Raw genomic sequence first — 13,070 nt, 5'->3', positions numbered from 1 at the left:
GGGTACCACTCATCTCTACTACAAATAGAAAAAAGAGAGAAAAAAGATTTGCACAAGGTCACCACAATTGGACAGTTGAAGACTGGAAAAATGTTGCTTGGTATGATGAGTCTTGATTTCTGTTGAGACATTCAGATGTTAGAGTCAGAATTTGTCATAAACAGAATGAGAACATGGATCCATGATGCCTTGTTACCACTGTGCAGGCTGGTGGTGGTGGTGTAATGGTGTGGGGGATGTTTTCTTGGCACACTTTAGGCCCCTTAGTGCCAACTGGGCATTGTTTAAATGCCACGGCCTACCTGAGCATTGTTTCTGACCATGTCCATCCCTTTATGACCACCATGTACCCTTCCTCTCATGGCTACTTCCAGCAGGATAATGCACCATGTCACAAAGTTTGAATCATTTCATATTGGTTTCTTGAACAAGACAATGAGTTCACTGTACTAAAATGGCCCCCACAGTCACCAGATCTCAACCCAATAGAGCATCTTTGGGATGTGGTTGAACGGGAGCTTTGTGCCCTGGATGTCTATCCCACAAATCTCCATCAACTGCAAGATGCTATCCCATCAATATGGGCTAATATTTCTAAAGAATGCTTTCAGCACCTTGTTGAATCAATGGGGTATCTGAAAAACATTTTTTGTATCTGAAAATATTTAGCATTTCAATCATGTTGCACATATTTTGCAGGTTTCTATCACTGCTGGCCTTTAAATGTGAGGTGCCATGCTCAATGCAGTCTACTGCTATTGAATACTTTAAAGTTTTCCATTTTTGGTTGCACTAATATTTTTTCCTTATGTGTTTAAAAAATGTACTTGCATTAACAAAGTAAATTGTGTGACTGTTCACAGATCACTCCACATCTAGGTCCAAAGTTAATGTAATGCTATTTCACCAATCTTTAAATAAAATGAATAAGCTAAAATGGACTTTAACAAGTGTTTAGATCAAGGGCTAGGGTAACCTGACCCAAAACTGATAGCTTAGATTTGAGATTTCAAGAAGGGCTGTTAACCACAGTTGTTATTTGTATAAAAATGTACAATATTATTTAATATGTTTGCTGTAAATTACCTCCATATAATCCAAACTTCTGCAGTGTTGCTTTAGCATTATTTTATATGATAAAATAAAATAAAAAATACCTTTTTCAATATAAAAGACAAATTATCTGCATGATTTCACTGTGGACATTGGTCTGAAGAATGACATGATGACAGGCCAGGGTAACCTAACCTCTACTGATATTTATGTTTAAATAAGTTGACTGAAGTGTTGTACAATTTTATACATGTTTAAAGTTAATAATTAATTTAAAAATTAATACTTTGTCAGCAAAAAACTACTATAAAAGGTATGTTTCTCTGAGGAGCTCTTCACAAACCATCAGCAATGAGAGCTGTTGTGCTTGCCCTGACAGTAGCCCTTGTGGGTAAGTCAAAATATATTTATATATTTTTCTCATCTCTCTAATTACCTATTTTGAAAAAAAAATGTTTAGGAATTTAGAACCTATTGCATCCGATTAAAAAAAAGAAAGATTTTCAGAGAACATTTATTCTGTTTCTTTCTCTGTTTCTTTTAGCGAGTCAACAGATCAACCTTGGTAAGTAATATGATTTGGAAAATTAGTTTCAAGTGGCAATTTAGATTGCATTATTTCTTAAAAGTAATCACTCTAACAACTGACTCAAATACAAATACTGTACACTTTTCAGTTCCTGAGTTTGCCCTTGATAAGACCTATGTGTACAAGTATGAGGCTCTGCTGTTGGGTGGTCTTCCTCAAGAAGGTCTGGCTAGAGCAGGTATAAAAGTCAGCAGCAAGGTTCACCTCAGTGCCGTGACAGAAAACACCTTTCTGATGAAGGTAATGACCATTATGGACTGTAAACATTGTAGATGTTCAACACTGAGAGAGAAAGAAATGTGTGGGCTTTTGAATGCAACATTGTCCTTAAAGTTCAAATGTTTCCTTACAGCTTATGGATCCTCTACTCCACGAGTATGCTGGCATTTGGCCCACGGATCCATTTGTTCCTGCCACTAAACTCACCTCAGCTCTGGCTGCTCAGCTTCAGATTCCCATCAAGTTTGAGTATGCTAATGGTGTGGTTGGAAAGGTATTCGCCCCTGCAGGAGTCTCCCCTACTGTACTGAACCTGCACAGAGGAATCCTCAACATCCTTCAGCTCAACCTCAAGAAGACCCAGAACATCTATGAACTGCAAGAGGTAAAAAATGGATCCTAGTATGTTTGTGATCTATTTTGAATTCTGCAATCAAATTATTTAATTTTTTTACTAATGAATACATTTTCCTTCAAGGCTGGAGTTCAGGGAGTGTGCAGGACCCACTATGTCATCAGTGAGGATCCAAAGGAAAATCACATCATTGTCACCAAGTCTAAGGATCTGAGCCACTGCCATGAGAGAATCATAAAGGACATCGGCTTGGCATACACTGAGAAGTGTGCTGAATGCACAGAGGTAATGAAGAAGACTGAGAAAAAATGTTGATATTTACAATATAATGACAATGCCAAGAGTTAAATGGTCATATACCTTTATCTCAACAGTCGGACAAGAGTCTGATTGAAACTGCAGCTTACAACTACATCATGAAACCAGCTGATGCCGGTGTATTGATCGCTGAAGCAACAGTTGAAGAAGTACATCAGTTTTCACCCTTCAATGAGATCCATGGGGCTGCCCAGATGGAAGCAAAGTATGATTGATCCTCTCTGAGATTTCTCTCAAAATATGAACTAACAAAATTAATACGATTTTTCATTACCTTTACGGTTAAGTTAAAACTTCAGAAATAATTATTTCTTTCAGACAATCCTTGGCTTTTGTTGAGATTCAGAAGACCCCTATTGTTCCAATCAAAGCTGATTACTTGGCCCGTGGATCCCTGCAGTATGAGTTTGCAACTGAGATTCTTCAGACCCCCATTCAACTCTTGAAGATCAGTGATGCTCAAGCCCAGGTATAATTCAATACCAAAAATCTTTAAAATCTCCAAGTCAAAACCCTTGTTTTAAAATGAAGATGTTAATGGAGCATTGCCTTTACTCTTTCTAGATTATCGAGGTCCTACAGCACTTGGTTGAAAACAATGTGGCCATGGTCCATGAAGATGCTCCACTTAAGTTTATTCAGCTCGTTCAGCTTCTGCGTGTTGCCACCATTGAGAATATTGAGGCTATCTGGACTCAGTTTAAGGACAAACCAGTTCACAGGTAAAATTTATGAGCAATAAGTTAATTGGAATATAGTTAAAGGGAATTTTGTTTTATTATGAATATATTTTTGACAATGAATCTGTTAGGCGCTGGCTTCTGGATGCTCTTCCTGCTGTTGGCACATCAGCCATTGTACAATTCATCAAGGAGAAGTTCCTGGCTGGTGAACTTACCATTCCTGAGTTTATTCAGGCTCTCATGGTTGCTCTGCAAATGGTCACTGCTGATTTGGAGACCATCCAGATGACAGCTGTGGGTACATCTTACTATACTCAAAGATCTTACTATACTCAAAAAGTACTACATTTTACCTAAATTTAATTAATAATTTAATCTGTATTATGAAATGATCTGTATTTTGCTGTACAGAGTTTGGCTATGCATGAGAAAATTGCCACAATCCCAGCTCTGCGTGAAGTCATCATGCTTGGATATGGTTCCATGGTTGCCAAACACTGCATAGCAGTTCCCACTTGCCCTGCTGAGCTCCTCAGGGTAAAAACCTCAAGCCCTTCAAAACTTCTTTCAGGGACTTAATCTTTAATATTTTTATTATTATATATCATCATTCTATATTCTATATATTCTAACTGTACATGCCTCAAACTCCTCAGCCCATCCATGATATTGCTGCAGAAGCCATTTCCAAGAATGACATTCCTGAAATCACTTTGGCTCTGAAAGTTCTAGGCAATGCAGGTCATCCTGCTAGTCTTAAACCCATCATGAAACTCCTGCCTGGACTGAGAACTTCAGCTACTTCTCTGCCTCTTAGAGTCCAGGTTGATGCCATATTGGCCCTGAGGAATATTGCCAAGAAAGAGCCCAAACTGGTAATTGTCAAGAATTATAGGAATGAAAAAAAATAGTTTGCACATGTTCTCCTAATAATAAAATAACCTTATTTCCTGCCTCAGGTTCAGCCAGTGGCCCTGCAGCTTGTATTGGACAGGGCTCTTCACCCTGAAGTGCGTATGGTTGCTTGTATTGTGCTGTTTGAATCCAAGCCTTCAGTGGCTCTCGTCTCTAGTCTTGCTGGTGCTTTGAAGACTGAGACCAACATGCATGTTGCAAGCTTTGCCTATTCCCACATCAAGTCCTTGACCAGAATCACTGCACCTGATATGGCATCTGTGTAAGAAAAAGAAAAAATCTTATCTTTTTCCTCAATCTTATATCATTTACATTTTATTTTGTCCAATGATCACAAGCAAGAGTTAAACCTAATTGTCCATTTCAGTGCGGGTGCAGCTAATGTTGCCATCAAGCTCATGAACCGCAAGCTGGACAGGCTTAGCCTCCGTTTCAGCAGAGCCCTTCAGCTCGACATCTATCATAGTGAGTCTTGCAATTTTTATAAGAAAGCTACAAAAATGCTATTTTGGGTGTTAGAAATTCAACTTATACAAAAGATTGCATTAATTGTATTCTTACCTCTGTCCCTGTCCAGCTCCTCTTATGATTGGAGCTGCTGGTAGTGCCTACATGATCAATGATGCCGCTACCATTCTGCCCAGAGCTGTTGTAGCTAAAGCACGTGCTTACCTGGCTGGAGCTGCTGCTGATGTTCTTGAGGTGAGCCAGCCAATATTTAAAATATCTAATTCATGTTTTTAAAATGTATTTTCAGTCTTCACTCAGTTGATTTTCTCAAACAGATTGGTGTGAGAACTGAAGGAATTCAGGAGGCTCTTCTGCAATCTCCTGCTGCAGATCAAAGTGTTGACCGTATCACAAAGATCAAGCGCACACTGAGAGCCGTAAGTTTTAATGTACAGTGTATTGTATAATTTTGTAAAACTGTATTGGCAAAATGTATATTACTTATGTTTTAACCCTTTAAGCTCGCAAACTGGAAGGACTTGCCAACCAATCAGCCATTGGCCTCAGCCTACGTTAAATTACTTGGACAAGAAGTGGCTTATTTCAACATTGACAAGACCAGCATTGAGGAAGCAATACCGGTATTGTGTTGTAGTTTATGTCTCCTCTTTCATTGCCATATTTTTTGAGATTTGTCTCACAAATAATTTTTACAATTAGAATTAAGTTTAACATAAACACTATTCCCAGATTGCCACTGGACCCAAACCACGTGAACTGTTGAAAGCTGCCCTTAAAGCTTTGCAGGAAGGAATTGCAATTCAGTATGCCAAACCCCTGCTTGCGTCTGAAGTGCGTCGTATCTTGCCAACAGCAGTTGGTCTGCCCATGGAGCTCAGTTTGTACACTGCTGCTGTCGCTGCTGCAAGTGTCAATGGTATGTTTCTTTCTTAGAATTGTTTATCCTTTCCCTGGATATTATAATGTCACGAAGTTCGAAGTTTGATGTTGTTCTGTTGATCATTCTAGTTCAGGCCACCATTACACCTCCTCTCCCAGAGGCAATTGAGACAATGACTCTTGAGCAGCTCAAGAACACTGATGTTCAACTCCAAGCGGAAGTTAGACCAAGGTACACTTTTGCAGCTACATTCATAAAGATGAGATATAAAATACATAACACAGTTTTACAAAAAATTCAACAATTACAATTAAAAACTTTATTCTTATTCCAGTGTTGCTCTCCAGACGTTTGCTGTGATGGGAGTGAACACTGCCTACATCCAAGCTGCTGTTATGGCAAGAGGGAAAATCCGTACTATTGCCCCTGGAAAAGTTGCTGCTAGAGCTGACATTCTCAAGGGCAACTACAAGGTGGAGGCTCTGCCTGTTGAGCTTCCTGAACACATTGCTGCTGTGAGGTAATGAAATCATAGTCAGGCCAGTGTATCAAACATTTTGAATCAATTTATAAACAATTCAAAAGGTTTCTGAAAGTCAAATGTGACCCACCTTTATTTGTTCCTACAGCTTTGAGACTGTTGCTGTGTTCAGAAACATTGAAGAGCCCACCGCTGAGAGGATTGTTCCCTTAGTACCTGAGTTGGCATTGCAAAATGCCCAGAGTGATGATTATTCGGTAAATGTTGAACACATGATGGATATGTGTTAGTATGCTGAGCATTAATTTGCTTCAAGTTTTAAAATAGCAAGGCTTGTTATAATATCTAATTATTCTTTTCAGTCCTCTGAAATACCAGATGAGACTCCTGTGAGATCTTCTGCTCCATTTAACAAGACTCTCTGTCTTGCGGTCCCATACATTGAAATCAAGGGGTGCATTGAGGTGCAATCTCACAATGCTGCTTTTATCAGAAATACTCCTCTCTACTACATTATTGGACAGCACTCAGCCCGTGCAGCACTGACAAGAGGTATTATTTCAGAGAAGAATACATTGATTAAACTCAAATATTTTCAGACAAAACAATAATTGTCCTTTTGGCTGTAGCTGAAGGTCCTGCAGTTGAAAGACTGGAGCTTGAAGTCCAAGTTGGTCCTAGAGCTGCTGAGAGGCTCCTTAAGCAAATCAGGCTCATTGACGAGGAGACTACAGAAGGAAAGGCCTTCCTGTTGAAACTGAGAGAAATACTGGAGACTGAAGATAAAAATAGGCCCGTCTCTTCTGAAAGCAGCAGCAGCAGCAGAAGCAGCAGCAGCAGCAGCAGTCGCATCATCAGCAGCAGTAGTTCAAGCTCTTCCATGTCCCTCTCTCGTGGGACTAAGGTGAGGATATTTTGACTGTACTGTGTTGGTTAGGTAGCCAATATTTGTCATAAATATTAATTTGCACTTAGTTTTACACATATACTTAGTATTTATACACTATATATGTATTTTCAGACTGCCACCGTTATGGAGCCTTTCAGGAAGTTCCACAAAGATCGGGTAACTATTCGAAAATATAAAAATCTTGTTTCTCTAGATCATCAAATATCAGGTCTATAATGATTTTTGCTTGCAGTATTTGGCACACCATGGCACCTCAAAGGCAAAAAGCAGTGGAAGCGCTGCCTCTAGCTTTGAGGCTATCCAGAAACAGGTGAATCAATTAGTGTCATTTGTTTGTTCATAATAACACAATTTTTAACTAAAATCTATTTTAATTGATTATGGTTTATGGTTCCAGGTTAAGTTCCTCGGAAATGAGATTCCACCTGTTTTTGCTGTCATTGCCCGTGCTGTGAGAGTTGACCAGAAGCTGCTGGGCTACCAACTTGCTGCTTACTTTGACAAGCCAACCTCAAGAGTGCAGATCATCATTTCCTCCATCGCTGAAAATGACAACATGAAGATCTGTGCTGACGGTGCCCTGCTGAGCAAGCACAAAGTCACTGTAAGACTGAATATTGTGTGAATCTTTTTTCTAATTTTCTAATAATTATCAAAATTAATTTCTCAAGTAAAATAATTGACATCAATACCATCCTTTGGACATAAATGTCTTTTTCAGGCCAAGGTTGCTTGGGGTGAAGAATGCCAACAGTATGCAATCATTGCTAAAGCCGAAGCCGGTGTCCTGGGCGAATTCCCTGCTGCACGTCTAGAGTTGGAATGGGAGAGGCTGCCAGTTATTGTCACCACATATGCCAAAAAGTAATTTTCAGCTAAACTGAATGGCAAATGCATAGAGTAGAAAATGTCACTTGTTTAACGTAACTCTTCTTTTTGCATCCTTTCACAATTAGGTTGTCTAAGCACATCTCTATAGCAGCTCTCCGGGCGGGCTTTAGACTTGAAAAAGCAACGAACAGTGAAAAAGAGATTGATCTGACTGCGGCCTTGCCAAATCAGAGATCCTTGAATATCATTGCTAGGATTCCAGAGGTGAAATAATTGTCCTTTTATTTTCAATAACACAGAGATATAAGATAATACAAATAATTATTTTTGTTATCTTCTCTAGATGACACTGTCTAGGATGGATATTCATCTTCCTGTCGCTGTTCCCATCAATCCAGACGGAACTCTTTCCGTCCAAATCGATGAGGACATTCTTTCCTGGATCCAGAAATATATCAAGGAAGAATAAGAAACAAACTACATTTTACATTTTTAGAAGAAAATGTGAGCTGTCATTATATAAAATGTATTTAATTAAATGCATTAACAATGTTGTGATGTACAGTATATAATGTAATAGATTCTAATGCTAATAAATACCCTGCAAGTGTCAGAATTGTGTGAACTGCTTTCATTTTACAATAACATTTTTGTACACTTCTCAATAAGTTTTTTTGTTAAGTTTAGTTTCAGTACTCATAATTAAACTATTTATGAAAGATAAACATACAATCACAGTTTTAAAGGGGGGACAGAGTTCAAATCCCTGCTTGTGTTCTTTTCCAATCCCGTTGATCTTTATCAAAGCATTTACTTCACCCTGCTTTCATGCGATATTCAACAGGTTTGAAATAAAAGTGTATGAACAGGAAATACCAAATTAATGTAATTAAAGTCTGACAAAGAAAGTCAGGATTTGGATCTTAAAGGAACACTCCACCGTTTTTAGAAATAGGGTTTATTCAACTTCTTCCCTACATTTAGATATGAGGGAAAATGCATTTATCTCAGTGTATGCTGTAACGTAGTGATGTTACATTTGACACTGAAGCTTCGATGCGCATATTGCGTATGCGAGACCATTTCAAGTGAAGCTCCGTATCGGGGTGTGTATTGGTTTCCCAGAGTCACGTTATCGATGACAAATGAAGCCTCACTTTCTGTCCAATCACGTGCGCGTTTTGCTTTGCGTCTCAGAAGGTTCGAACTCCAGATCGAGTTGTTGGCTCAGTCAGTCTGGTTGATGTATTTGTGAGGAGAGTGCTGTACTTTAAAAGTTAATAATAAATTACATTTAGATAACCAAAATGTATTTGTCACTATTTATTTATTTGTCTCTTTTTTTTTTTTTTTTGGTAAAACATTTGCTTTTTTTAGGTAATTTGGTGTTAGGGGATATGGTGTTGGTGTTTGTATTTAGAGTAATGAAAAAAAGAGTAATGGCCTTTCCCTATCTAGGAATATTTTGAGTGTATAGCTTCCAATGTGTGTGTGCTTTACAAAATAAATAAATAATTAGGGAACTACTGTCTAAGAGAAGAAATAGACTCAGCCCCAACATTGTAAAACAGCTTTTATGTCTTAATAAAAATATTTCAAAACTTTATCACTTTTCTGTCATTCGCTGTACACAAACGTTAGCATTGCTAAGTGTCATAAGCACATTTAATGATCATATCACACAATGGCCTTATTCACTATGTGTGTGGAGAGTATGCCTACTTTAGATCTTCTTGAATCACATATATAGCTCATTTATATTTTGTCAGACTTTAATTGGTAAATTAATTTATTTAATGGACAAATTAAACACAAAAATGTAAGGCTTTTATGTGTACACATTGAAACGATGTAGTGTGTTGTGATTGCTTTATCGGACAGAGCTTCGATCTTCCACAGGCTTCTGCCCGCTTTATTTTAAATAAGCACCAGATAGCGATGTTCCTGACACTCGCGACGCCTCAACTCTTTTCCCGAAACAGTCAGGGTAACACTTCATTTCCCCATCCCTACTGTAACATATGAGCCACTGGAGAGGCAAGGTTTTGAACCCAGTTGCAGTTTCTTTTATTAAAGCTTAACATAACTTGACTGAAACCTTAACCACTCACCAAACAGGGGTTACAACATCAATAACTGACAAAGATATATGGCAAACATGAGGGCTTAAATACACAAGGGCTAATGACAAGACAAGGGACACCTGTGAACAATGATTTAACCCATAAACCAATGACAACATGACACAAGAACACGAGGCAGGAACACATGAGGGCATAGTCACATGACAAGCGAACACATGACAAAACCAGGAAGTGCATGACATGACAGTGAACATGAAAACCTTAAAACATGAAACCAACACTAAAGGCTCGTTCGACTTCACCCAGCGATGCGCAGACCGATCGGTGGCAGACTTGAAGCAGTGCATGCCGGTTAAAAATTTTGTCCGACTTGAGACAGCGCAGACTGCACATGACTGTGATGTATGTTAACAAAGTACCGCGAGAGCGATTCAAGACTAGCCGGCTGATGCAGCCGGTGCAGATTCTCAAGGGGGACTGCAGGAAGCTGCACAAGCTCTGATGACAACACAGCTGATCCACGATTGGCCGATTCACTGCATGAAAGCGATCACGTGCGCTTCGGGTTTATTCTAAAACCTTATGTTACGCTAATGCTCACAAATAATTTATTTATAACAGCAAAACCTCTTTTCATGTAGTTGCGATGTAAAACAGTACATAAAGTATTGGATGAAAATATCATTTGAAACATCTGTGTATTTGAGAAATATTGCATTTATTTAACTTCAGCTGTGATAAAGTTTGCAAATGCAGTGCAAACACATCACCACGGGAAGCAGAAAGTGTCCAACTTCACGTCTCCATTTGCAGCTCCTCTCTGACTGCACTCGGCTACTCTCGCCGATCGCATGCATCCAGCCGCAGCTGATGTCGAACACACCTTAAAACACCCTGTGACAGATCTTCTCCAAGACATGGAATTGGGCCCTAGCGTGGCTGAAACGGGCCTGGGAGCGTGGGCGGACCTGGACCCTGTGGCGTGGGCGGACCTGCACCTCTGGCATGGGCGGACCTGGAACCTCTGGCGTGGGCGGACCTGAACACTGAGGCGTAGGCGGATCCTCAGGCGTGCACCCTAAGCAGTTATCGTGGCAGATAGCGGCTTTTATTGCACTTTGAGTTGTTGTATTTAATACAAATGAAGCATCTCTAGTTGATTAGTAAGAGTGACATAAGAGGCAATCTGGAACTCAATGTGTTGTAAAAAAAAAAATTAAAAGCAAGTGTAAATAATAAGCTAACACCAGTGCTTTAAGTGGGCCGGTACGCGCCGGTACTAAGTACCGTCACTTCCAAATATAGCTCTCGAGCGTTCTTCCACCTCTCCGTGCGCCCAGAACATGACTTTAGCATACCGGTACGCCCATTTGCACATCTTCCAGCGCGCCATTCACAATGCACGTTTCCTAATTCGTCCCACTGAAAATAACGTTCGCAGAAGGCTTTAAGACCCGGCAGAATCCCCTGCCGGTGTTCTCTATGCGCGCCCTAACGGCGAATCCCTTTAACTGTTCGCATTTAGATTTTCGGCAAATCAGTTTGGGCAGATGAAAACAACGTGATTATTGTTCGTGAGTCCAACATTCAGCCATGCAAAAAAAAGCATGCACTCTCCCTGATGGAAGACGTGATCAAAAAGGAAGTCGTCTTTCAATTGTAAGTTAATGTCACGGAGTGACTTAATGCGGCGGAACCTAAAAAGGTGGAAATAGTTCCACCTGGACCGTTGTCCATAAGACACGCAGCTAGTTCCGGTAACTCCGGGCAACCAAAATAGGGGATTATTAAGAACAGGTGTGCGAATGGACGTGGTGATTGGGCAATTCAGACAAGAGGAGGCGTATAAATAAGGAGTTAAGTGTTTGAAGCATTCCTTTTGAAGTAATTGTGTTGATATGTATTATTATTACCTTGAAGAGATTGTTTACACTGAGAAGTCACCAGAAACGCATTGAGAAGAGGAAGGAGTATGCTGAAAGGTCGTGGTCTTGACGTTCCATATGGTCATCCTCTGCACCGACCCTTTCCACTGTCCAGGACTTATTTCCCGGCCCAACGTGGTGATCTTGACCCTAATTCACCGTGAGTGTGTGGAGTGCAGTGGATGAGCCTTTTTTGACGTGTGTACACCTGATGAATTGTAGTGTGGTTCGGTGCCAATGTTGTCAGTGATCCCTCCCCAGGCTGAAGAGAAAGCCCTGCATTAGAGGAAGCGAATTAGTGACGGTTCTCTCTCTCTCTCTCTCTCTCTCTCTCTCTCTCTCTCTCTCTCTCTCTCTCTCTCTCTATAGATAGATAGATAGATATCTCCGACTGTGACTCCTTAACCCCTTTCCCCCACCTGGTGGTGGTGTGGCAACTGGATGAAGTAAGAGCTTGCTGTGAATATTGTGTGGAGTATCGAAGGAAGGGAAGTCTGAATGGGCTGCTGCGTAGAAGGAGCTTATGTGCTGTCTCGGTGTATTATCATATGTCTGTTGATTGCTTTCAGGACTAAGCCAAGGGCTCTGCATCATCGTGGGACTGTTCTACTACGTGTGGGAAGTCAACGTCAACGTGTTCCTTAGAATTCTGTCCTAGTGAGGAAGGCTGGAAGTCCGCTGTGTGTAAATATGCCCTCTCCAGCCACCCGAGCCTTGAAGCGCTAAAGCCTGTACGCCTAAAGCCAAGAGCCCAGTGTACTGCCCTGTATACTCTCTTGTATGCCTAAAGCTAAGAGCCCAGTGTACCGCCCTGTATACTCACCTGTACGCCCAAAGCTAAGAGCCCAGTGTACCGCCCTGTATACTCTCTTGTATGCCTAAAGCTAAGAGCCCAGTGTACTACCTTACACGCCCAAGGCCACCAGTAAGGTACTTACTCACATTTGATCTTCCGTCCAAGGAGGGAGGTTGGAATGTCCGCCGGAAGTCCATCTGGAAGAAACCAGGGGCGAAAGCTGAGAATACTCACTTGCACTTCACGTGTGGATGAAGAGAGGAAGTTGGGAAGACATACTTGTACATCCCCGTGAGAGGGTCAGAAGTTACTCGGATTTTAAGTTCTCGAGTCCCAGAGAGCTAGGCCCTTTTTTAAAGTATCTCTTCCCCCCCTTCCCATACCCTTTTAAATAAATAAATATTGTTTTAACTTACCTGCTCCCGTCTGTTTGGTCATTGGGGTGTTTTTGGGACCTGAGGGAGGGACCTGCGGAAACTGAGGGAGGAGTGAGAATCACGATAGTGGTGGTCCACACCGACCTGTGACATTAATGCAGTATTTTAAATATTTAAGGAACT

At 40.6% G+C, this 13,070-nt stretch overlaps 1 protein-coding gene across 2 annotated transcripts; it reads left to right on the top strand.

Moving 5' to 3' along the window:
* Positions 1 to 1,392: 1,392 nt before the first annotated feature.
* Positions 1,393 to 8,174, top strand: LOC137040464 (vitellogenin-like). 2 transcript variants are annotated; one of them, XM_067416119.1, is made up of 28 exons: positions 1,393 to 1,444; positions 1,598 to 1,618; positions 1,731 to 1,882; positions 1,995 to 2,246; positions 2,340 to 2,501; positions 2,591 to 2,739; positions 2,853 to 3,003; positions 3,099 to 3,256; positions 3,346 to 3,511; positions 3,629 to 3,754; positions 3,874 to 4,092; positions 4,177 to 4,394; positions 4,500 to 4,597; positions 4,710 to 4,834; positions 4,918 to 5,019; positions 5,104 to 5,223; positions 5,333 to 5,519; positions 5,612 to 5,714; positions 5,818 to 6,003; positions 6,113 to 6,207; positions 6,292 to 6,516; positions 6,594 to 6,868; positions 6,986 to 7,030; positions 7,107 to 7,184; positions 7,272 to 7,478; positions 7,596 to 7,738; positions 7,831 to 7,969; positions 8,049 to 8,174. In XM_067416119.1, the coding sequence occupies exons 1-28, from the start codon at positions 1,405 to 1,407 to the stop codon at positions 8,172 to 8,174; spliced, it is 4,068 nt and encodes a 1,355-aa protein (XP_067272220.1). In that variant the 5' UTR covers positions 1,393 to 1,404. The 2 variants fall into 2 exon arrangements, with proteins under 2 accessions (XP_067272220.1, XP_067272219.1); XM_067416118.1 differs by having other exon boundaries at positions 1,405 to 1,444; positions 6,113 to 6,227; positions 6,327 to 6,516.
* The last annotated feature ends 4,896 nt before the right edge of the window (positions 8,175 to 13,070 follow it).

Source organism: Pseudorasbora parva, chromosome 14 (assembly GCF_024679245.1).
Source record: "Pseudorasbora parva isolate DD20220531a chromosome 14, ASM2467924v1, whole genome shotgun sequence".
NCBI lineage: Eukaryota > Metazoa > Chordata > Actinopteri > Cypriniformes > Gobionidae > Pseudorasbora > Pseudorasbora parva.
This window is presented reverse-complemented; position numbering and strand designations above follow the sequence as displayed.